At 36.6% G+C, this 27234-nt stretch overlaps 1 protein-coding gene across 1 annotated transcript; it reads right to left on the reverse strand.

Annotated features, from left to right (window-relative positions):
* Positions 1-24783: 24783 nt before the first annotated feature.
* LOC122106133 (40S ribosomal protein S12-like) lies at positions 24784-25785 on the reverse strand. Its single transcript, XM_042677417.1, has 2 exons — positions 25660-25785; positions 24784-25154 (listed from the first exon to the last, which is right to left on the reverse strand). The coding sequence occupies exons 1-2, from the start codon at positions 25724-25726 to the stop codon at positions 24784-24786; spliced, it is 438 nt and encodes a 145-aa protein (XP_042533351.1). The 5' UTR covers positions 25727-25785.
* Between the last annotated feature and the right edge of the window lie 1449 nt (positions 25786-27234).

The following is a 27234-nucleotide window of genomic DNA, read 5'->3' on the forward strand; positions in this document are numbered from 1 at the left end:
AGCAATGAAATGAATTTGCAATGTTAGGTAAATTAACTGAATTAAACTTAATTTTAGCTCTACAGCAATACGTGGCCAGTAACCAATACATATTGCAGATGTTAAGTAAAATGAAGTTTTTAACTGTCTGTACGTATAGCTCATATTTCAGAATGGATTTTTGTCATTTCCTAGAGAATTTGTACATATCTTAACTCTAGAACTCCAAACTTCTACTACTACTTATATTCCTTACCAAAAATGTTGCACCTTTGTTTGTAACCCAAATATACCAAATTATTTAGCAGTATTTTCTTAGAAGCAACACACATCAGGCTCTGTGTCCACTAACTACAGAATGAGTCATTTGATCAAGTCTAATGGAAAGACAAAACTCTATGCAGCAGTGATAAAGACTAAGCTACTGTAATATGCAGCCTTAAAGACAAATAAATTGTTTAAATAGGGATGCAGGTGGACCCATTGCAACAATGAGATGTACAGACTTTATGTAGAAAAACAAACTTTACAACTTTGGTGGAGGGGGGAGGGTACCGAGGGAGGGACAGGGGACTGGGGCGGGCAGGGAAGATGGGAAGGGATGGGAAGGGGAAACAAAAGAGCAGGCAACAATGCTTGATAATAAATGTACTCATTACCTTACTCATGTAATTGTAATCCCTCTGTACGGTATTTTCACAATAAAACAAAATTTTTAAAAAAGAGGTACATCCCATGGCATACATATATATATACATATATATGTATTATTGTGAAAATACCATACAGAGGGGTTACAATTACATGAGCAAGATAGTGAGAAGATAATCAGTACATTTCTTATCAAGCATTGTTGCCTCCTCCTTTGTTTCCTTATACCATGCCTTCCCCTCTCCATCCCCACCCCCCCCCCCACACCCCCCTGCACCCTCCCCCACTAAAGTAGTAAAGTTCGTTTTTCCAAATAATGGCTTGTACTTCTCATTGTTGTAATGGGACTACCTGTAACCCTATTTAAACAGTTTGTTTTTTCCCTTCCCCTCCACAAATTATATCAATATCAAATAGAGTGAAAGCACGGCTTATACCCTAGGGGAGTTAGTTACATACAAAGCAACAAAGAAATCATCTTATAAATATTTTGGAAACAATCACAAGAAAGAAAAAAAGACAATTGAATCCTTACCTTGGGGTTCATTTCACCTAACATCAACTTGTCTGATAGTTTCTGTTTGCCATTTAATCTTCAATAAGGGAGCTAAAAATATAGAATGGAAGAAATACAGCCTCTTCAGTAAATGGTGCTGACGAAATTAGTTAATCACTTGTAGAAAACTAAAGCTAGATAATTATATATCACCATGCGCCAGAATCAACTCCAAATGGACCTTGGAGTCAAAACAGACACTCTGAAAACATTACAGGATGGATTAGGAGAAACCCTAGGTCTCCTAGGTCTCTTAATAGAGACCCAGAAACATAACAAATCAAAGAATTGCAAAACTTCTGCATGGCAAAGGATATAGCTAGCAAGATCAATAGAAAGCTCACGGATTGGGAAAAGATCTTCACTAGCCATACAACAGACAAGGGTCTCATATCTAAAATATACCTGGAACTCAAAAAATTAAATCCCCCAACAACAAATCCTCCAAGAAACAACTGCCCAATAAATAAGTGGGCTAAAGACTTAAAGAGAAACTTCTCTGAAGAGGAAAGAAGGATGGCCAATAGACACATGAAGAAATGCTCAATTTCTCTAGCCATAAAAGAAATGCAAATCAAAACAATATTGAGATACCACCTCACCCCAGTTAGAATGGCTACCATCAAGAAATCTAATAACAACAGATGCTGGAGGGGATGTAGACAGAAAGGAACCTTACTGCATTGTTGGTGGGAGTGTAAACTTGTTCAACCACTTTGGAAAATAGTGTGTAGGTTCCTCAAAAGACTCCACATAGAGCTCCTCTATGACCTAGCAATCCCACTTTTGGGCATTTAGCCAAATGATCACAAACAAGACCACACTAAAGCTACCAGCACAACTATGTTTATTGCAGCATTATTTACCATAGCTAAGATATGGAACCAACTCAGATGCCCTCAGTAGATGAATGGATCAAGAAAATGTGATATGTATACACAATGGAATTCTATGCCTCCATCAGAAAGAATGACATTGCCCCATTTGTTAGGAAATGGAAAGACTTGGAAAAATTATATTAAGTGAAGTAAGCCAGGCCCAAAGAAATATAGGTCCCATGGTTTCCCTTATTTGCAATAACTATTATATGTCTGAGACAAACCATGGCATAGTTTTTATCTAACGAAACTCCTACAATATGATTGTAAGCAGAAAGAGGTAAACTTCCCAGAGACCTAGGAGGAGGAAAGGGGAGATGCGGAAAGGTTTAAGGCTACCAAATTACAGTCAGAAATAACTAATAAGTTCTGGCTTGCTGCGACATGAGGAAGTAGCTACAAATAACAATAATATACTAGATATTAAAAAAAACTAGAAATCTTTACCATATAGGAAATATAAATATTTGAGAGGATAATTATATTTAAGGTGATTTGTATAATGTATATATGTATATGTGTATGTGTGTATATCTATACATATACATACATATATGTATATGTACACAAATCTGGATGATATAAGATACTTTATTTTCTAAGAGTATTACCTCTTGTGAAATTTAAAGTGTTTTACTTTGACCTTTTCATTATTTACTCATTTTTGTCTGTCTGTCTCTTTCGTCATTTATGGCTTTTGAACTTCAGGCCTAGACAGTATTCCTAAGCTCCTTAAATTAAGGCTAGTGCTCTACTTTCATCCATATCTCCACTTTCAGTTTTCTGGTGGTTAATTCAAGATTAGAGTCTTTAGGACTTTCTTGCCGGGGCTGGTATTGAACTTGACCTTCTGAATAGGTAGGATTACATGTGTGAGTCACCAGCACCCAGCTTATTTACTTATTTCTATAACTTAAGAAACAGTCATATAATTATGTGGAGCACATGGGCAGCAAAGATGGCGCTGGGAGGGGGTTGAGTGGGCAGACCCCAATTGATCTTCTGATCAGTGCCTAACCAGCCCGTGAAGGCTCAGGTGAATGATAGGGTGTGAGCTTGACAATGATTGGTTCTCTTCCTCCCTTACCATAGCACCCACCCTTGTTGTCTTTAAAAGGGGCTGCTCTCTGTTAATAAATGAGTTTTACTACCTGCTGGATTTGGCTCCCCGCTGTGTCTGATTGTCTCCTGGGCTGAGGGAGGCTAGGGAATGGGCGAGCGCCACACTTACCTTTCCTCGGACCCCATCTGTCTTTTGTGGGAAGGACGAAGACCCAACATCTGGCACCCAACGTGGGGCACGAAAGGAAAAGATACCGGCCGAGGCTAAGCGGTCTCTCGGGGTAAGTGAAACCTTAAATATGGGTAATGCTATATCATAGATGGAGGAGGAGGAGGCAACATTAGGCCTCGAAGGAGTACAGGAGGACTTGGGAAATAAGAAGGAAAAGGAAAGGGTCAAATCCGATCGAGAATGCACTGAGAAGTGCACAGTAGAAGTCAAAATGAGGGTAAAAATTACCCCCTCTGACCCAGCTGATACTGATGGTCCTAGGCCCCCTCCCTATTCCCCTGATTGGAAGGGAGGTACGGCGCCCTATGAGACCTGCGAGAGGGACTTGCAAAACCCAGACCCCTACCAGCCTTCTATGGAGGGGCCGAGGGCTGGGGGAGTAACTTACTCAGAGACCTCCTCTGGAAAGGAAGGGCCACCCAAGAGCCCTGGAAAGGAAGAGCCACCCAAGAGCCCAGACTCTCGGCCACAGGATTCGCTTCCCCAAGCGTATCCGGTCAATGTGACATCAGTGGCTAACAGGCCCTTGGAATGGTATCCATGGGAAGCTTGAACTCTGGGCCTTGGCGTTGTCCCTCAGCTCTTCAGCTCAAGGCGAACACTCTACCACTTGAGCTACAGCGCCACTTCCGGTTTTCTGGTGGTTTATTGGAGATAGGAGTCTCACGGTCTCTCCTGCCCTGGCTGGCTTTGAACCGCGATCCTCAGATCTCAGCCTCCTGAGTAGCTAGGATTACAGGCCTGAGCCACAAGCTAAGGATCTTAAAGAGCTCCGCAAGGCGGTGGCGGAGGATGGCCCAAACTCTCCCTGGGCCCAGACCACTAGTTCTCAGTTTATTAAATGGTGTGCTTTCTTTAAGGAGGAATGCAGAGTGCGAGCGGAGAGTAACCGGCAGGCCCAACCAGCAATACCTATTACTTATGCCATGCTAGCAGGGAAGGGGGAAGGGTACTCCACCGGCATCCAACAGGCCACAATACCTGGCCTGTACCATGACCAGGTGAGGCAGGCAGGACTTGCCGCGTGGTACAAACTAGATGATGGGCCAACTGAGTCCCCCATGGCAGAAGTGAGACAAAAACTGGGTAAGCCTCTACCTGATTTCATAGACGGAGTCCAACAGAGCGTTCACCGCAAGCAGCTGACAGGGAACCTCTGAGATCAGTTTGTAAAGCTGCTGGTCTGGGAAGGGATGAATGCAGACCACCGCACGGCCTGCGCGGGATTGAGAGAGAGTTCCCTGAGCAGATGGGTGGTGGCCTCACAGGATGTGGGAACGCAACAGCATCAGTCCCAATCACTAGCTTTAGCTTTGCAGGCTCAGGCATCTACAATGACTAAGGCCATTACTCAGGCGCTGGCAGCCCAGGGCCAAGGAACCCCAAGGCCATCGGGGAGAGGGACTTGTTTTAAATGGGGGCAGGAGGGGCACTTTAAGAGGGATTGTTTACAACAATCCCCTGCCAACTGGCCCGCGGGCAAACCGCCCCCTATACTCTGCCCCAGGGGCAGGGAGGGATACAAGTTTGATTTAGATGGGAAGTCTTTAAACTTGGGGAGGGGCATCCTCTAGCCCCTTTAACTCAAGGAGGAACCCCCTCTGCTGTGAGGCCCAGGCAGCCTCGTGGCAGGGTAACCCAGGCCCATTGGACTGTCCCCCTGGTGGGCGGACTCCGCCCTAAAATGAGTATTCTCATAGGCGGAATGAGGTTTCAATGCTTAATTGACACTGGGGCAGATCGAACCATACTCAGGGAGGAGGAAGTGCCCTTGGACTGGAAGCTTGCACCTGGGCCCCCGATATTGGGGGTAGGGGGCAACTCCCATACCAAAGAAACGGTTGCCCTTATGACATGGACGAGCCCAGATGGAGAACAGGGAAAGATACACCCTTTTGTGGCAAAGAACCTCACTGCCAATTTACTAGGGCAAGATATGCTAAGACAAATGGATGCCATGGTCACTACAGACCATTGAGCATCATATGATGATATCCTGAATGGGGAAGAAGCACAAAAGCTTAAACAGGATCTAGAGGGAGTTCATAATTACAGAGAAGAACATAGGGGACCCGCTCGGGTGCACCCCCAATCCTAAAGGCCACTGCCCCCCGGGTACCTCCCATTAGGTGGAAGCCAGGAAGCCCAATCTGGGTGGAGCAGTGGCCATTGACCAAAGCTAAACTTGAAGCCCTCCACCTTCTGGTGGAGGAACAGATAAGCCTTGGGCATATCCGCCCTTCTATAAGTCCTTGGAACACACCCGTATTTGTTATTCAAAAAGCCTCTGGGGCTTGGCGGATGCTCCAAGATCTACGAACGGTAAATGAAAGGATGGAGCTAGTAGGAACGCCCCTAAGAGGCATGCCCTGGACTCCTGCTGTACCTTCAGAATATACTTTGGTTGTGATTGATATTAAAGATTGTTTTTTTTCTATTCCTCTGCATCCAGATGACTGCGAGAAGTTTGCTTTCTCTATACCTTCTCTTAATTTTTCCCAGCCTGATCGGAGGCTTGAATGGACAGTGCTGCCACAGGGTATGGCCAATAGCCCGGCCTTCTGCCAACAATACTTGGCTACACTTTTAGGGCCTGTCCTGGGTTCAGATACCTCCCTTGTCTATGCCTACATGGATGATATGATTCTGGGGCACCGAGACCCAAGCTGCCTGGAGGGCCTTCTGGCCCAGGTTCTCGCCATATTAAAAAAGGGGGGTTTTACCATAGCCCTTAATAAAATTCAAAAGGTAGCTCCTTTTAAGGTGTTCGGGACCCACCTTACCTTGACTCAGGCCAGCCCCCTTAAGCCTTTGCTGGATATTCCGGCCACTCTAACCTTAACCCAACTTCAGAGTCTTTTAGGGGAAATCAGTTGGCTGTTGCCAATTGATTGCCCTACAATTACAATATAAGGAAATGCTGGCCATAATTATGGCCCTTCAGGATATTCAAAAACCCTTTAATTTGTTTTCTGGTAGCCTATAAAACAAAAAAGGGGGAGTTAGCCCCCATATACAGTTGCAGATAGCTTTGTTTTTAAATTTTTCAAAAGGGGCAACTAAATCCAGATTTCAGAAGCACTGGGGACAACTAAACCCTAAGCCCCAAGTGAAAGTCAGGTGGAAGGACCCCCTGACACAACAATGGAGAGGACCTGACCCCCTAGTTACTATGGGCAGGGGATTTGGATGCGTTTTCCCCATAGGGGAATCCGCTCCCATTTGGATCCCTGCCAGGAACCTTAAGTTTTTACCCATTTCCTCTATACAGGAGGATGCCCAAGAATAAGCTAACCAACAACAACAACAAAAAAAGCCATGGCTGAGGCTTGTATTTTAAAGACAAAAGCCAGAAAGACAATTATTAACCATCCCCAAGGGCAACCAGCCCTTGAGAAGCTCTTGTGTTCTCTAACAATTGCAGATGGCGATACTCCAGCTGTTGGCTGTCCTGACTCCCAATCCTGTGAATGGCCCTATGGAACCTGCATCAACCTCAACGGGTGATCTGGGCATTGATCAACGCTGGCAATGCAGAAATCGTCAGGAGCACCACAAGAGAAGCTGTCCCTTCGACCTGGTGGCCTGACCTTCATTTTGATCACCACCTTATGGACTGTTTAATATTTTTGTAGGAGTTAATTATTTTAATGTTACCTGCTTTAATTGTTCTTCTACTAATTGCTTGTATAGCAGCATTGAATCCATACTTATTGTTAAACAACCACCTTTTGTTATGCTTCCAGTTTAGATCTTGTCCAACCCCACAGGCAAATAGCTGGATTAGAACAATCCCCACCTCTGGACTCTGAAGTGGTAAAGACTGCTATCCCATCCTTCACTAAGGTTAAAGGACTAGTAGTGACATTTCCTGGCCTGGGAATGCTTTTGCTGATGGTTTTTCTATGCCTTCCTTGCATTATGAGCTTAGCCAGCCAGTTATCAAGCTCCAAATGAATGAATTCCCCCCTGAGAGGAATCGCAGCCAGAGATGGGTAAGAGGGGGTGTCAGTCTGACCAACCTAAGACAGGGCCTTCAGCTTCGCTCTGAAGAAGTTCCCGATGACGGGTAAGGCAGACAAGGCGATCCACCCAACCTAAGACAGGAGGGTTCACTTCTTTAAGCAAAGACGAGGGGGGGGGGGGGAGATGATGTTGGGAGCAATTGGGAGCTGACAGTAAAGCTCAAAGGTCATCTTGACCCCTGTGCTAGCTTAAAGGCACGTACAAGGAACTGGCTTACTTAAAAGACACCAGGTGCCCAGAAATTAATTGAACTGCTTCGGACATTTCTAACTGGTGGGACTGATGTTTATTACTGTGCTAGGTGGGTCTGCCATTAAAACAAAAAAAAAGGGGGAATCTGTGGAGCACATGGGCAGCAAAGATGGCGCTGGGAGGGGGTTGAGTGGGCAGACCCCAATTGATCTTCTGATCAGTGCCTAACCAGCCCGTGCAGGCTCAGGTGAATGATAGGGTGTGACCTTGACAGTGATTGGTTCTCTTCCTCCCTTACCATAGCACCCACCCTTGTTGTCTCTAAAAGGGGCTGCTCTCTGTTAATAAACGAGTTTTTCTACCTGCTGGATTTGGCCCCCCACTGTGTCTGATTGTCTCCTGGGCTGAGGGAGGCTAGGGAATGGGCGAGTGCCGCACTTACCTTTCCTCGGACCCCGTCCGTCTTTTGTGGGACGGACGAAGACCCAACATAATTACAGGCCATCTTTATCACTGTAAAATTCTACTCTTACTCAGGTTACAATCTGTTCTAAGAAAACTAAGTTCAATACTGCACTGAGGTCACTTAGTTTTATATATAGATATATATATATATGTATAAATATATACATATATATGTCCATATATACCTATAATTGTACAATTCATAAATTATTTCAAAAATATTTACTCAACAATAGTCCAAGATAATTGTCCAAGATAAATGTATGAAAATCTCCTATAAATATTAGCCATGTGTCAAGACAGAGAACCATTTCTACTTATTTTTTCAAAATAAAATGAAACTTCCCTACCTTCCCAACCAATAAATTCACTAAAATGAATGCTGTTTCCATTAAAAATATCAATGTTTACATAATCCCTCGTTAATGTTTTGCAAACAATAGAGAAAATTAATGGTGTATTTTCTGCATAATTCAGTTGCATATGATAATCACACAAAACAAAGCAAACCAAAATAAATAAACAAGTGCAGCCAGTATGAAAAGTACAGATGAGATAAATCCACAGTTTGAAAGCCCTATTTTCTGAATGTAGTAGAACATATTTATGGTAAGCACTTGTGATAATGCCAGCAAAATTTTCCATCCTGCTGCATGCTTAATTTCATCTAACTTGTTTATGGCAGTGTAGTGAAACACAGCGCTAAGGTCTGTTTAAACCATTTGTCTCTGTTCTTTTTGCAGAAAGCTAACAGATTTGTTTAAACCCAAACAAAATGCACAAATAATCACATCTTCCTTTAGCAAACTGTTCTACCTAAATTCCAGAAATAACTTTTCCAATATACTGAAATTTTTGGTAACTGTAGTTTTGATCTGGTGCTGAGGACTTTCCCCCTTTTACTACTTTTTAATTTCCTATTTATTATATTGGTTTTTATAGATTATAATATGCAAAATGTCCATTTTTATTAAAAATAGGGAAATTGTGGATTACTAATATGTTGAATACAGTGTTTCTTCAGGTTGAAGATAGAGCAGATGTGAGTACTGCTCACAGTTCTTTTTATTATTTAATGTTTTGAGGCACCTGTAAAATTCTTCTAGCATTTATAGTTTACATCAAATAATTTCCCAGAAAATTTAGTGGAGTCATTTTCACATGCGATTTGCAAACAAGTAACATAAGCATTACTTCATGCAATATAGAATCTCATATATTTCCTAATTACTGTTAGAAACTGCCTTTTGATGAGGCTCTAAGAGATTGATATGCATAAGAAAGTGTGCAAGCTTGGTCAAATAATTGATAAATAAGGAAAAAAGGATATTATTGCAAAAAAGAATGTTTACTTCTGTGGTTTGTCTTATTGGTTTTGCTTAGGAAGAATATATCTATACCATTTTATCTTCAAAAGGATTCTAAATATTATATAATAAAATCTGATCAGAACATATGGAAAGTGAAGATATTTTTAAGCATTGTGAAATTTGGAAACAGCAGCTAACATTATGTGTCGATTCACATTTGAATTATAGAAAATACATATTTTTATATTGCCATAATTTGTTCAGAAAAATTTTGAGACATTTACATTAGTTTGAATCATAAGTCCCAATAAACACAATCAAAACAAAGTAAATAAATGAAGTGAAGCAGAAAAATTCAGAATAGAAATGAAGAAAATTTGTCTAATACAAATCAAAGCAAAGTTTTACCTTAAGTTTTTAATTTGAGAAAACAAATTTGAGAAAAACAGGTTTAGACAAACTGACTCAAAGAGAAAAAATAAGAAACCAAACATTTTTGGTTAAAATATATTTTTCTGTACAGTTGCAGAAAGAAACTTCTCTACTATGCAATGAATATTTACAAATTGTTCTAAGGAAAAGATATAGGTAAAAATGATCTTCATGGGTTATATTCTTATATAACAATATTAAATATCAATTGGCAAAATCATGGAGAATTCCATTTTGGATAAACAGCTTTGTTAGCAGGCCAGTGAGATTTGACTAAACAGCTTTTGCTAATTTGACTGTAACAGCTATGAAATGTTTCATAGAAACTTTTGCATGCTGTTTTAATATTATTATTAATTTTATCATCTCAAATACAACTGATTCATATAAATGTTTTGTTGGCATTTTTGCTCACCCAATTCCTAAAGGCTTCAGAGTAAAATATATTCTCCTTACAAGAAGTCTTGCTACGCAACACTACGGAAATAACAGAAACATGAGATAATTATTCTCACACTGCTTTATATACTTTCCCATTGCAGTACCTTTGAAAGATCATATGGCTTGCCTGAATAGGTATAATGGGACCTCTCTTAGCCTAAGAGGTGGTATATCACATATGCATGATAATAATTACTTAAAGAAGTGTAGTAGAATTTTGTCTTTGTGTTAAATAGAACATATAATGTCAACTTTGAAGTACTATCAGAAAATAAAAACAAAAATATTGCTTCATTGATTTAAAAATTAGCCTAAATTTTGTGTTAATATGATTGTCCATTTCTGAAGTTATACATTTTCCCTTGTTCATGATGGGATAAAAGGATACCATCAGAAAGATCCATACTGCACTTAGATTATTCTGTGATTGAGCAATGATATTACATATCTATCTCATTGGAATACTTGTACTTTGTAAAGATAATCTATCATTCCATCCAGTAGTCCTTCTACTGAGTATTTTTCCATGGGAAATAAAATCAATAAGGTGAAGATACACATCTGTATTTCTATGTTAATATTGTAACACTATTATCAATTAGAAGTGCAATCCATCTCAGTATTCATCCATTGATTAACAGAAAAAGAAATGGAAGTCTAATACACAATTAATATTATTCAGACATGAAATATAATAAAATTGTGCCTTCTGCAATAATGTTGATGACACTTGGGGTCAATATGTTAAATAAATACACCTGGACCAAAAGGACATTGTTTCTGATATACAGAATATAAAAAGTTGACTTTAAAGAAGTTGAGATTGTAAGAGTTGTTATTAGGGGCTGGGAAGAACATAGTTGAGGGAAGGATAGAAAAAAGGTTGAACAATGTACAAGGAACCCTGATTTTAAAGTAGGATCAACACAGATAAAAACTATTGAGTTTACACTACAGAAAGGTAGAAAATACACTGTATGTTTTCAACAAGAAGAAATCATTAATGATTAAAGGGACAGATATCTTTAATAAACTTTAACATTGCATAACATTGAATACACATATCAAAATATATCCAGGTACCCCATTTTTATGTATGTTTTCATTTTTAATGACCCTATGTGCCCCCCAACAAATAAAATCAAAGGCCATTATATTGCTAGACAGAGATGAAAAACAGCCTCAACAAAATATTAGATCATAAAACCTCACAGTATATTAAATAGTTTATTTAATTTGATCAAGTACAATTCATTGCAGTGATGTAGGAATAAAATACATACAAACCAATAAACATGAAACACTTCATAAAATAATAAAAATAAAACTTCAGCATATATAAAACAGGCATTCGATAAAACAGATTTTTCTTTAAAAATCGAGCAATTAATTACAGAAGTAATGCATCTTAATATAATAAAGGTCATTTAGAATAAAGCAACAGCACAAATTATACTAAACTGACAAAGATGGAAGTTTCTCTCTAAGATGTGGAATAAGACAAGATGTTTATTTTTACCAGTATTTTTGACATAATGCTGAGAGACCTAGCCAGAGTAATCCGGCAAAACAATACAACAAAAAGCTTTCAAGTTATAAATAAATGGTATTCAAGTTGTCTTTTCTTATCTAAACAAATTCCTAAAATTCCACAACAAAAATATTAGGGCTAATAATTGAATACTGCAACGTGGCAAGATACAAAGGCCATATACAAAATCAATAGCATTCATACAACACAATAGTGAATTATACAAAAAAAGAAGTCAAGAAAATGATTATTTACAAACATATTTATATGTAAATTTAACTGAATTAGTAAAAGATAGCTTTAATAAAAGTTATAAAATGATGGTAAAAATTGAGAGGTCATAAAAATGGTAAGGTACTCTGTTCATGAATTGGAAAAATCAATATTATTATAATGTCAAGCCTACCTAAATCAAACTACAGGTAAAATCTTTACACACACACACACTCACTCTTTCTCTCTCTCTCTCACACACACACTGTACACACAAAGTTGTATATGACTATGGAACTAAATAGACATTTCTCAGAAGATATAATCATGGACAATAGCTATCTAAGAAAATACTCACTATTAATTATATGGAAAATGCAAATCAAAACTCATAATGAGGGCTGGAATGTTGCTCAGTGGCAAAACACTTGCTTAGCAAGTGCAACATCCTAGGTTTGGTCCCCAGTACTAAAAAAGAAATGACAAAAAAAAGAACAAAGTCACAATGAAATATCACCTTCACTCAGGAAGAATGGTTATTCTTGTAGACTTTTTTACTTTGTGCTTGGTCTCAGGGCCTGGGTGTTGTCCCTGCACTTTCTTTTCTCAGTCTCCATAGTAGCTAGAATTACAGGTAGGAGCCACCAGTATCAGGCAATAATGGTTATTTTTAAACAGACTAAAAATGATAGCTACTGCTGGCAAGTATGTAGAGAAAAAGAAACCCTTGTATTATGCTGATGAAGATTAAATTAGTTCAGTCATTATGTAAACCACACTGAAAGTTCTTCATAAACATTAAAACTTCTGGGTATATACCTAAATGAAGTGGAATCTGGGTGTTGGAGAGACATCTGTACTCTTACAATCATCATAATGCTGGTTCAATAGCCAAGAAGTGGAAACAAACTATGGGTTCACTGACTAATGAATGGATAAAGAAAATGAAGCACATAGACATGAATGCAACTGGAGAATATTAAACTAAATATTACAGGCACAGTAAGAAAAAAGGCTGTATGATCTCATTCAAATATCAATATAAAAAAAGTTGATCTCTTAGAAGTTGAGAGGGAAATTATTTCCTGGGATTGTGAAGAACCAAAGGTAAAGGAGGGACAGAAAAAGATTCATGTATGAGTATGAAATTGCAGTAGGACACTCAAGTGTGCTGTTGTATATTTGAATGAGAGCACATAGTTTTAATGTTTGTATAGTTAAACAGAAAACAAATAGTTTCAAAGTTTTACTATGAAGTGATAAGACGATCGAAGAAATAGATATATTTAGCATGATTTAACCATTACATGTATCAAAAACGTATAACGTTATCACATGAATATACTGTAATTGTTTTGTATTGTTGTATCTATTGAAATAAAATTAATTATATAAAATACCAATAACCAAAAATATTAAAATGAAATGGAAAATAAATAATTATAATTTGTAAATATGTACTACCGCCTAACAGAAAAGGATAAACCATTTCTATTTAAAAGGAAGAGTAACAGGAGGGGAAAACTGGGAAAGAAAGGGGGGAAAAGTGACATTAAAAGAAATATACTCTTTACCTGACTTATGTAACTGTAACTCCTCTGTACATCACCTTTACAATAACAATAACATTTTGAAAAAGGAAGAGTAACTCCTAAGAAAAATTTGGAAAGGTGTAAATTTGAATTCTGGGTCAATGAATATGTTTTATCTTGGAAAGGTTTTTGAAATAACTTAATCTTAGATTTCCATCCTTTTGACTGTTTATGATGATAGAAAATTACTAATTTTGCTTTTCTTCCGTAGCAATTTTTTATTCAGTAGTAAATGAAAGGTCTGCATCTAAGTTTATTTTATTTTTGTACCTGTTTAAACTAATCATATATGCTAACAATGCTTTCTTAAAAGCTGTGTTTTATACTTTGTAAATGTTTATGATGCTTACTTCTTTCCAATTATCATAGTCAATTGTGTTTTTGTTATTTCTGGAAGATGCCAAATAATGTCTACTCCTGAAATACGTATTAGAGATTTTACAAGCTAGATGGAGCATGCACTTTTATGTTTAAATAATTTACAGTTAGAAAATTTTCTTTAAGAAACTAGAAAATATTTTGCCAGAAATTATTTTATATCTTTCAAAGTTCAATTTTAGATTTTGTAAAAGAGTGGAGACTTCACTACAACTATGGAGTAGAGTGAAGGCAATGCCACGAGTAAAGTTCAAAGCTATGCATTTCAGTCAGAGAAAGTTTAATGATACAGTCAAGGCCCTAGAAAACCAAGAACAAGAACAATTCAGAATTACTACAAGCAAAGAAATAAAGATTAAAGCAGAAAATAATGAAATGGAGAACTACACAAAGATTCCATGGGGAAAAAAGAGCTTGCTCCTTAACAACATGAATAAGACACGCAAATCTTTCAAGTAACCAACTGAAAGGGAAAATACCTTAATTAAGGGAATCAGAGGTAAAAGAGATATTATAATAGGTACCATTGAAACACAGAAGGAAGCACTTTTAAAACTTACATTTTAATATTTTGGGAAAATCTAGAAGAAATGAATACATTTTTAGATATGTAGTACCCATCAAAATTGAACAAAGAGGATATAAAAACCAAATAATTCCACATGCAACAAAACCTGGCCCTCGGTACAAAAAGTAACTCAAAATAGACCAAAGATCCTTTCTGTAAGATATGAAACTTTGAAACTACTATAAGAGAACATAAGAAAAAATACTACAAGATACAGGTATAGGTAATGGCTTTCTGAATACAACTTAGGACTCAGGAAATACTAGCAAGGACTGAAAAAAATGAGATTTCACCAAGTTAAAAACTTCTGAACAGTAAAGGAAATAACATAGTGAAGAGATACCCTTCAGAGTGGAAAAAAATCTTTACCAGCTATTGTTTTGGAAGGTGAAATTAATAAATGCAAAATGAGTGCAATAAAATAATTTATTTCTCATAGTTCTGGAGCCTAAGTGGTGCCATTGCCCATAGTGTCCAGTGATAGCAATGCTCAGGGGGAATAGACTCTGTTCTTCATATCTAAAGGTAGTGAGTAGTAATAGTTGAACCCCCTTGTGAACACATCAAGAATGGTAAATTATACAGTACACAGTCTATCTTATACATCCATAAAAATAGACAGAAATAATTTTACAAGTAAAACTGTTGGGCTAGGTAACTGATATATGACATTTTTCAATTTCATATAACCTAATTATATTCCCAAAGTGATCAATCATATTAGGAGATAATTTTTGGAGCATGTTTGGTAACTTAGTGGTTTAGTGATTGAGAAATCTCTTTAACTTTTTCTAGTATGTGAAGAATAGTTTGTGAGCCAGAGACTTGCAATCACCAGATATTGAGTTGATTGGTATCTCTGAGCCCCTAGAATTTCTTAAACTACCATATTCATATTAGCAAAGAAAATAATTTAAATAAATCTAGTGTGAAAAGAATGGAATAGAAAATTTAACAAACATACTTGTCCTCTTCTTTATTAATATACCTTTTCTGTAGTACTGACTTCACTTATTTAAACATAAAAGATTTGAAGCTATGATTATCATATTTGGAAAAATCAGTAGTCCCTTCTTTGCCATTCTATTTTTTGTGCTTTTAATTAACTGGTAAACTACAGTGACAAAATATTTAATAGAAAATTTCAGAAAGAAGAAATGTTTGTGGAGGCTGGGAAGGTGGCTCAGTGGTAGAGCGCTTGCCTTATATGCATGAGGCCCTGGGCTCGATTTCTCAACACCACATAAGCAGAAAAAAAAAAAACTGGAAGTGGCGCTGTGGCTCAAGTGGTGGAGTGCTAGCCTTGAGCTGAAGAGCTGAGGGACAGCCCCCAAGCCCAGAGTTCAGGCCCCATGACAGGACCCTCCCCCCCCCCAAAAAAAGAAATGTGTGTGTGTGTGTGTGTGTGTGTGTGTGTGTGTGTGTAAACTTACTGGGGCTTTGCTCAGTGTTTAGGCATTGGTCTTGAGTTTCTTCACTCAAGTCTGGCACTCAACCACTTGAGTCACACCTCCACCTCCAGCATTTTAGTGGTTAATTGTAGATAAGAGACTCACAGACTTTCTTCCCTGAAAGCTTTGAATTATGCTCCTTAGATCTCAGCCTCTTGACTAACTAGTATTACAGGCAACACATCAGCTCCCAGAGAAACCCATATATTGTAAACTACATGTTTAGTCTTAGTACCAGAGGAAATCTCATATTCTCTGACTCTGTCCTGTCTATGTTGAGAATTTTCCTTTGGTTGATGAGTTTGCACAGGTTGGGCTACTTTCCCACTAGTCACTAAGATGCTGCTATCTCAGTTACCAAGTCTCTCGCCACAATTCTGAAGTTCCTGTACTTGAGCAATCTTATGACTTATACTTAATGATCCAAAGCCCAAGAGAAATGATGATTGCTATTTTAGATATGCCAAAGAGTGCTTCCTTCAAAGAGGTTCTCTGTAAGAAAGAAAGGAAAAAAGTATTGTATGCTGATATTGCTAAAATGGACAATTATTATTAATAATCTCCTACTGTGCCTAATTAACAAATTAAAATGCATTTGGTGGGTTCAGGAAACTAGTGAGGGTCTGGCAACTTATGTTCCAAACATAAAAGAAGACTACTATTATAAAAAACATAAAAGTGTACCAATTTTCTTTTTTTTAATCTTCAACTGTAGCTTGTTCTGGGTGCTATCTAGCAATCATAAACACAGTCTAAAAATAAATCTCAATATGAGGATTATTCATTGTATAATAGAATTTTTACAACCCACTATGAGGTTTTCCTTAATAAGAGTCATTGAACTCCACTTATTAATTTCAAGTCACATAAAGAAGGGTTTGTGAACTACCGTTGGCCAAGATCTTATCTGGGTAGTTCCCCTGGGAAGCTGTTCTGCAAGAATAAATTACAAATTCATTTTCAAAACAAGAATATTTTAATTTATGTAACCCCCAATGAAATCAGGAAATAGTAATACATGTAGTTTCTTCATTAATTTTAGTCATTCTTTACAAGTTTACTTTATCTTTACTTAATGGAGAGGTATAAAATTTCCTTGCTAAATACAGATGGTGAAACTGACACTTAGACAATAGCTTAGGGTCTTAACATTAGTAATGTTACAATTAAATGATAATGTCTTCTATATACATTTGTTGACAGTTGTTGATAATAGGGGTTAGACCAAATGTGGAAAACAAGAGGAAAGGAGGAGTCAACTTGACTAAAATACTCTATATGCATGTGAGAAGTACCTTATTGAAAAAATAGGATGCATAAAAATAAATGAGTAAGAATATATAATAGTTTTTATCTGGGATGGAGGTAATAATGGGAATGAGGAGGGAGAATATGGTAAAAATACTGTAGGGGCGGGGGTGGGTGGCTCACGCCTGTAATCCTAGCTACTCAGGGGGCTGAGATCTGAGGATTGCGGTTCAAAGCCAGCCCAGGCAGAAAAGTCCATGAAACTCTTATCTCCAATAAACCACCAGAAAACAGGAAATGGTGCTGTAGCTCGCATGCTAGACGTGAGCTGAAGAGCTGAGGGACAGCGCTCAGGCCCAGAGTTCAAGCCCCACAACAGACAAAAAAAAAATTACTGTAGGTACATGTATGAAAATTAAAGCTTGTTGGTTTGGAAAGTGGAAGGAGGAAAAGAGTGACAGAGAGCATTGTATAATATATGGGCTTATCAAAATGATATTTCCTTGTATAGTTATTTAATACTTAAAAATGTAATAAAATGACTCCATGAAACATTTTGAAAAGACAAAATGGAAAATGAAAGATGTTTCTGTCTCTTAAAGGAGTTGACTGGTAATTTTTCTGTTATATTATTTACAGAAAAATTCCAGTTATCTACAACAACATCGTTTTTTAACAACTAAAATTTCAGTATTTGTTCTCTTTCTTCTGTTTTACCTAAGAATCTCAGTCCCTGCTTTAGAGAAAAGCAGTTTTAAGACATTTGAAATTTGTCTTCACACTTGTCAGGTTTCTTATCCCATACTCTTCTCTCTAATGACTCTGCCGTCATTCTCTGCCTTACATCCCAGGCATGATGTGCTAAACATCTTGGCAAACTATTTCAGTCTTTATTCATAATGGTGTGACTAAAAGTAATTTTTAGCTTTTCATTTATTCAGTATAAATCAAGGGTAAAATTATGCAAAGCACTAATGCAGACTTTTACAGATTATTGGCTAGTGAGAAATAAAAACATGAAGGGATGGCATGCTTTGAATATGGTAGTGTTTCACAATAGTCTATGGAATGAGGGCCTGATCTTCAGGGTGATACTGTTAGAGGGTACTGGGAAACTTCAAAAAGGACTTTATTTGAGCCATGTTTCTAAAGGGAATGAAACTCAACCATCCTCTTACTTCGATTCTTGTGCTAGGATTGCTCCAACATTATTTCCCGCTATTGATTTCTTCCACAAAAATTAATAGTGCTCCCAATCTTATACTTGAATCTCATGAGCCAAAATAAACATCTGTACTTCACAAATATTATGTGTCTAATATTTAATTCTAATAATGTAAAGTTGACCAACAGGAATACATTAAAGGAAAAATAACATAACAAATATAAAATATATAAAGAGTAAACACAAATGTAAATACATCATTATGTATAATTTTTGAAGTAATATTTGCCTGGTACTTAGTCACTGTGATCTCACTACATATTCCATAGGAGTTTGGAGGTCAACAGTTTAAAAAAAGGAAAAAAATCTTGAATCCCTTGAAGGATTGAATCCCTTGACAGGATTGTCAGATGTGACTGCATGAGGTCAGCAGCTACTGGACCCATTGTAGCAAGAAAACGGAAGGAGGTGCAGAACTGGTAAATTGGTCAAGGACTAAGGCCTGCTTCTAATATAGAAAATTAAGCATTTAGAATTAACTGCACTAGAAAACACAACAACTCATCCATGGCTAATGTGTAAGGGTGCTATTTGCACCATGAATTTTTGACAATGCATCATATACATATTTCTGGAAAATATTATTTTCTGAACCATTTGAAAGAATGTTACAACTGTAGCATTCATTTATTCATGTTATTGAATATCTGTTTCCATAAAAAGAAGATGAGCTCATATAATTCACAGTACAGCTATCAAAATCAAGATGATAGGATATAACAAACTCGGGCTGTGTATTCACTGTTTCTCTTTCCTCATGTTAGTCTCTCTTTTGCATACTCCAGTGATCTACAAATATGCTTTTGTCAAGGGTGTCAGTATTTTGACAACTTTTGCTTCTTTTTCCTACTGAGTCGATCCTACATTCTCCTGTTATTTTATCTCTTGGGATCAATTCTGGAACTGATCTTTCCTTGTTACCATATTATTATAATTATCACAATATTCTTACTTAGTTTAAGAACACCATCGTGGTGTTTTGGTTTCTTCTGTAGCAATAATTTTTTTCATATCTACCTATTCTCACTACTGAGTGATCACATTTTGTCCAATAGGCTTAAGTAAATTGATAGCCTAAGATTATTATCTCCAGCCTTAGTCCTCCCCTGTTTTACAAACTATTATATCTAACATTCTTCTATCTGGAGTTTAGTAAAAATCTCATCTTTAATATATAAAATACACTTTTATTTCTTTGCTGCAAAGCTAGGCTGTACCAGACTTTTCTCAACAAGAGTATCATTGTTTTATTCCGTGTGGGCAGGTGGAAAAGCTGTCATTGTTATTGTTCTAATTAGGCCACACTTCCAACCAGTCTTTTTTTTTGGGGGGGGGGGTGGCCCGGTGGTGGGGCCTGAACTCGGCCTGGGCGCTGTCCCTCAGCTCTTCATTTCAAGGCTAGCGCTCTACCACTTGAGCCACAGCGCCACTTCCAGGTTTTATTCTTTTTGCTTATGTGGTGCTGAGGAATCGAACCCAGGGCCTCATGCATGCAAGGCAAGCACTTTACCACTGAGCCACCTTCCCAGCCCCCCCAACCAGTCTTTTAGAAAGTATCACAGATGCTAATCGGGTTTACCTCTTCCTGCTCTAGTTTTCTTATTATACTCTTTCACCTGAACTGCAGGAACAGATTCTAACCTCAAATCTATGTTCCCAGGCTGGTTGTGTTCTTCTAAAGTTTATTCTCCACTGACTGGAGTGTGATATATCTTCTTCCCCAGCTCCGCCCCCACCTCGGGTATGGGGATTGAACTCAGAGCGCTGTTACTAAGTGTCTTTGTGTTCAAAGCTAGCGCTTTACCACTTGAGCCACAGCACCACTTTCAGTTTTTGAGGAGTTAATTGGAGATGAACCTTATGAGGACTTTCCTACCTGGGCTGGCTCTGAACCTTGATTCTCAGATCTCAGTAGTTGGGATTACAGGTAGAGGTCACCAGCACAGGGCACAAGTGTGATATATCTTGAAGAAAAAATACATTCAGAATTGTTTTCAACTGATTAATATTTTAAGTTATACTTGGGGTAATATAGAACAAAGGTTCTTGTAGGACAATTTGCTCCCACATTCTTGAAATGTGGCTTTTTTCATCATCTCTTGATCACATCCATCATGCTTTGCTTGAAGACATGTGCTTTTGCTCCTACTTGTCCCTAGAATATATTTCTGACTCAAGTTCCTTCTATATTCATGCTACACAGAGCTTTTGTTTTCTCAATAAAGTCTTATTAAGTTTGTCTATTTTCAAGGTACTACATGTTTCTTTTGGAAACCCAGTCTTCATTTCTTATCACTTAAAACCATTACCAACCATCTCTACTTCTGTATTTGATTTCATTCCTCTATATGAATTATTTTCCTGTTATTGTCCTATGTATTTCCTTGACTAAGTCTGTCTTTCTCATAAATCTACAAGTTCCACTAAAGATAAACTTATAATGACTAGAAAAAAAATGAACATAAAGGACGCTATTATTTCTCCTCCCTCCTTTATAGCATCAATCTCAAAATAAATATTTGTGTCCACAATATGTATATATATATATATATATATATATATATATATATATATATATCATCCTCTACATCTTACAGTTTTATCTTCATTTTATCCCTATCAATTAAAACATTTCTTATTTGTATCCAAGGGAGTGGGCATTTTCCATCACACTGATTAGGTAGACAACCAGTTATGCACAGAAATTTTAGAGCTTTTGTACATGTAAAAAATGTTTCAAGTGTCCATATACTCTAATAAGAAAGTCAGTGTGAAGTAATATGCCTCAGAGAATATAAAACAAAAAAATTTCAGACATTTTGGCAATGTGATTTTTCATGGAGGACACAAGACATAAATAAGTTGCCAGAATAAGTGAGTATCCAACAAACTTGACCAAACTCACCTTGGTATAACTCTGTATTAATATCTGACAGTTGTAATATGGAAAACACTGACAAGTAAAGTTAAGATGTATATGTGTACAGTGAAAGTAAAAATAGAGATATCAAATGATATTTTCATGTTTAAACCACTGGACATGGATAGTGACAACAACCTAACACCCTATTCTTTCTACTTTACTCTGCCTCCCTATTTCTCTCTGTGTCACTCCTTAAGTAAAAATAACTTTCATATTTAAAAATTTCATATTAATATTCAAATGTGCTGTATTTTATAGTTTTGGTAAATTATTATTTTGTAAATTTATGGGAACTTCGCTTAGATTGAGCTTGTAATTTTAATGTTTGTGTAATATATTAACATAATGCAGGACTAACAAAGGATATAATGTCCTCTCAGATTCTATTCATTACATCTTAGATGTGTTATTGAGTTCACAGTAAAGACATGTGGACCCCAAGCTGATTGGAAAAAAAAAGTTTAATTTAAAAATTCAATTATTTAATACTTTCACTAAGCAAGTCTCCCATTTTTTAGGCTTTCTATTTCAAAGTTTTGAATATTGTTCAAATACTTTAACTGTATGTTATAAATATGGAATGATAAATGTGATTCTGATTGGTTTGGGAAGGTGAAAGAGGAGATAAGGAAATGTAAAATGTAGTGGGGCAAGTGATCTAGCAAGTGATATTTTATTCACATATGGATATATAAAATGAAATCCTTATACAACTGATTGGTGCTAATAAAGAGTATGAAAAAAATCCAAATATTGTATTTGCCAAGACTATGAATATTTAACTTAATTTACAACTATACTTTGTTGATTATCTCCATAATTATATAAATATATATATATATATATATACATTGTTTTTTCAGTAAAAATTTCATTTTAAATGGTTGAATTTACATTTGTTGTAAGATGTACTGATTTCTGCATGTAGTGGCATATGTTCTACGGGAACACACAGTCCTGTAACCATTAGATGCTGAACACGGTGGCATAGACATTACTCCACAGATGTTCCCTCATACCCCTTCTTAGTAATCAGTAGCTTGATTTCTATAATCATAAATCAGCTTTGTCTCTTTTGGGCTTTCACAAGCAGAGACATACATCCTAATGTTTGGATCAAAATAATACTTTTTCCCAAAAGTAGACTTCCACAGGAAGTCTCTAGTTCATCTTTATTACTTCATAGTATACCATATTTTGAATAGGTTTTAACTCATTCAATTTTAACTAGATGAATGTTTTTGTTGTTTCTAGATTTATATTGTTGCAAATGAAGCTACTATGGAAATTTTTATGTATATGAAAATATATACTCTTTTGTGATTACAGAAAACTGTCTTTCCCTTTTATATTATTGTCTAGTTTACCAAAATGTATTATATTTCTAGTAATTATTTTTAAATCTTTGTTTTATAATCTCACAGAAAAATAGTTTTGTTGGTCTTTTTACAGCAATCACTAAGATGTGGGTCAGGTGGCTTTCTTTTGTAGTTTAAGTTGAATTTTTCCTTATGTACATGATGCTATGAATTTTAAAAATGTCATTGCTGATTTACACCAGTTCTTTTTCTCTCCTGTATGTAATAAAATGGTCTATCAGATTTATATGCAACAAATTTCGTATCCAATGAGTTCATTTTTATGTTTTTTGTTGTTGTATAGAAGCTCCAATTTTAATTAAGTCATTCTTTTCTTTTATAGGTAATTTTTGTTTCCTATTTCTAAAATGAGTATGTGCCCTATTTGTAGAGATATTCTAGTTTTATTCTAGTAAATTAGATTCTCACAAATTAATTTTAGAATGTAGTGCTAGTGTCAAATTTCCTATTTTCCTTTAATTTATCTTATTTATCTAGTGTGGTGTACGGGAAGTGATTCCATTTCCTCAAGGACTCAAAGCAGCACAAACAGGTGAGTATGTTTATGTGAGAGTAGGTATGAGTATGTTTTCAGCTTATTATCCTCACTTTTGTCTTAATATCACACTGTTTGCTATTGTGTAGAATTAATACATTGTTCCTTTACAGCATTATTTCTTCAATTTATTAGTCTTCAGCCAAATTTTGCTTTCAAAGATGGAGAGAACAAAAGAGAAAAGAGATTATTTTCTGGAATTTTAAAATGCGATTGCTTTTTATCATTGAATTTTATTTGGGTAGAACTGATGTCTCATATTGTGTTCTAATATTGGAGAAAGAATAAACCTCGATCTTTTTGGGAATCAAATAATCTTATTAATATCTTATAGGTTTGGAATACACTTTTTTTTTTGTGTGTGTGTGGGGGGGGGCAGGGAATACCAGAACTTCAGCTCAATGCCACATACTCTTGCTCAGAGCTAGTATACTATCATTTGCTCCATAGCTATAACCTGCCATTTTGCTCATAAATTAAATATGGAGTCTTACAGACTTTTTCTGCACAAGGTGGCTTCAAACTACAATCCGCAGGTCCAAGTCTCCCGTATATCTGGGATCACAGGCATGAGCTCCCAATTCTCAGGTTCAACACAGAAATTTTAATAGCACATTTATATTTACTGAAGGCTTCTAATTACATCAGTGTATATACTAACTCTAAGTATTATTTACTCATTTGATCACTTAGTTAAAAAGAAATGACCATATAAACCAATAGATTTTTCTCTTCCTTAAAATAAACATTTTATTATTAAATGAAATATTAATGATTTTTTTAAAATTTCAAACAGCATAACCTAACTGTAAGCCATTTTTCTTCATCTTTTCTCCTTTATCTACTCTCTACATTTCTCACTCAAATTTTCTGAGAGTCTTCATTTATTCTTTCCTCGATTACTCACAATGAGAAATTCTCCAAGCTAAGAATACTTTTAGAAACTGGCAAGCCTAGGTATTTCAAAGTTTCAGAAATATGACAGAGGTACAAGATCCAGTCAGCTTATAAGACAGTTGTGGCTGAGAAATAGCATGTTTCCTACTACAATTAAGAGAATAGTGCTGTGTGTCCTGCAGTGATGCTTTATTAATTCTGTGCTTCTCTTACAGTCTGCAGTTCTGTATTCTGTAGTTACTGTATTACTTTAAAGAACAAAATAACAGAGAGGCCTTACCAAAATTAAGATATCAGAAATGGTTTGATCTGAGCAATGTGTTTAAGGAGGAGAAATCAGTGAGAAAAGACAAAGGGAAAAAAAATCCAAGGACATTGTAGAGGATTATTTTGCTGTTGAGAGAAGAGGAAATAGTGCATGCACAAGGCCAAAAATAATTCTCAGATTTACATTTTTGTATATGACAATATGTCAATACTCTTGCATTTTTGGCATTTATTAGATTTAATACTTGAAAAAACAAATTGTCTGTGTGCTACCAATCCATATAGTCTTAAATTTCAGATTAGTGTCATATAATTCTATTGAAATTTATTGTATGTTGAAGAGAAATACTTTTTAAAGTTTATTTCTGCATTTCTTGCATTTGAAGTCCTCTTTGATGACATTCTTGGCTTGAGACTCTTTGCCATAATCCTTAACCACTACATAACTGCAACCAGCCACTTTATGGGGTTTTCCCTCTCCATCAGTTTTGCAGAGACTTATCCACTCCCCTACTTTTTTATGTTTGTTTTTTATTGTTGTTGTCATTGACCTTAATAACGTTATTTGGTACTCAGCACAAAGGGCCTCCACCAACTTGCCACATATAGGCTCATTGCAGTTGGATGCAAGCACACAAAGAGGTGGCTGGCACTTATCTAGGGCTTTGGCAGCTTGGCGGATTTCATGTGCTAGGCTGTCGTGGATGAAGGTAGTCTTCAGCACTTTTTAAAAAATTTTTTATTGTAAAGATACTGTACGGAGGGGTTACAGTTACATAAGTAAGGTAATGAGTCAATTTCCTACGGAGCATTTGTTTTTCCCCTACCATCTCTTTCCTCCCCTCCTTCCTAACTCCTCTCTCCCCCACCAAAGTTGTTAAGTTCATTTTCAACATAATGTCTTATACATCTGGTTGTTACAATGGATCATCCTGTATCCTTATTTCAGCAATTTGGTATTTCCCGTCCCCTCCCCAAATTAGAAAAATGTGTATGTCTAGGACAAGCAGAAGAGGTCAAAAGCTATGTTCACATGACCATATAAGATGATGCTAAGCGAAATGAACCCCAAGATAGGGACACAAGAGGTTTTATCTTTCTTGCTGTTGTTTTTAATGTACTTACAATGTAATATGTGATTTTTTTGTTTCTTTTGTATGTTCTTCCTCCATGATGCAACCCCTGTTTTCTCTGTATTTTATTCCAGTGTCCTGCATTTTGTATATACACTTTTCATCTTGTAAAGCACTATTAACGTCCTTTGCTTCTCCAGCAGCAATGCCTTCCTCGACCATGGAGGTGGATTACAGGTGAAGCTGCATCTTGAGCGCACCTTGGTCTCATCCTCTGAGCAGCTTGGAGGTGGCAGGGAAAGAGCAAGGAATACTTTTTCTAAGTATGTTTTGAGAACAATGAACCATTTGACCAAATTAAAGGCATGTTAATGAATATAACTGATAGAGAAAATTTATTTTTCTTCTTTTGTATATGCTTTTATTGTATAAATACTGTACAGGAAGATTACAGTTAAATGAGTAAGGTAATGAATATATTTCCTATCCAGCATGTTACCTCCTCCTTTGTTTTTCCCCTATCATCCCTTCCCTCCCTAACTCCCTAACTCCTCCCCCACCAAGTTGTAAAGTTCAATTTCAACAAAATGTCTTGTACATCTCAGTGTTAAAATGGGTCAACATGTATCCCTATTTCAGCATTTTATTTCCCTTCCCCTCCCCAAATGAGAAAAATGTATAGACAAGATTCAAGGCACCCCAATCAAATACAGTGAAAGCAGGGGTTATACCATGGGGGAAGAACATACAAAAGAAACAAAAAAAAATCACACAGTACATTATAAGTGCATTAAAAACAACAGCAATAAAGATAAAACCACTTGTGTCTCTATATTGGGGTTCATTTGGCTTAGCATCATCTTATATGATCATATAAGCTTTTGAACTTTTCTGCTTGTCCTCAATATATACTAGTTATGGCAAATAAGACAAACCATGGGACCCACCTCGAGGTCCAAACGAACACCCTGACAACATTACAGAAAGGAATAGGACAAACTCTAGAGCCCTTTAGCACAGGCCAAAATTTTCTTAATATTAAGACCCAGAAACACAACAAATCAAAGAAAGGTTGGACAAATTGGATTGCATGAAACTGCAGAGCTTCTGCAATGCAAAGGACATAGCTAGCAAGATAATAGAAAGCCCACAGACTGGGACATACAACGGACATGGATCTTATATCTAAAATATACTTAGAATGTAAACAATTAAATCCCCCAACAACACATCCTCAAAGAAACAACTCCCCAATTAATAAGTGGGCTAAAGACTTAAAGAGAAACTTCTCTGAAGAGGAAATAATGGCCAATAGACACATGAAGAAATGCTTAACATCTCTAGCCATAAAAGAAATGCAAATCAATACAGCATTGAGATTCCACCTCACCCCAGTGAGGTGAAAATCTAATAACAGATGCTGGAGGGGAGGTGGCCAAAAGGGAACTCTCCTGCATTGTTGGTGGTAGTGTAAACTTGTTCAGCCACTTTGGAAAGTAGTATACAGGTTTCTCAAAAGACTCCACATACAGCTTCCCTATGACCTAGCAATTCCACTTTGGGGGCATTTATTCAAACGATCACAAACAATACTAAAGCAACCAGCACAACTATGTTTATTGCAGCATTATTTACCATAGCTAAGATATGGAACCAACTCAGATGCCCCTCAGTAGATGAATGGAACAAGAAAATGTGGTATATATACACAATGGAATTCTATGCCTCCA

This window comes from Dipodomys spectabilis, unplaced genomic scaffold (genome assembly GCF_019054845.1).
Source record: "Dipodomys spectabilis isolate Male_0828 unplaced genomic scaffold, ASM1905484v1 ptg000038l, whole genome shotgun sequence".
Classification (NCBI taxonomy): Eukaryota; Metazoa; Chordata; class Mammalia; order Rodentia; family Heteromyidae; genus Dipodomys; species Dipodomys spectabilis.

Coding starts and splice junctions, on each gene's coding strand:
- LOC122106133 (XM_042677417.1), bottom strand. CDS start 25,726: ATGGTCGAGGAAGGCATTGCTGCTGGAGAAGCAAAGGACGTTAATAGT. Junction 25,155..25,659: donor TGCTTTACAAGATGAAAAGT/GTATATACAAAA, acceptor TTTTTTAAAAAG/TGCTGAAGACTACCTTCATC.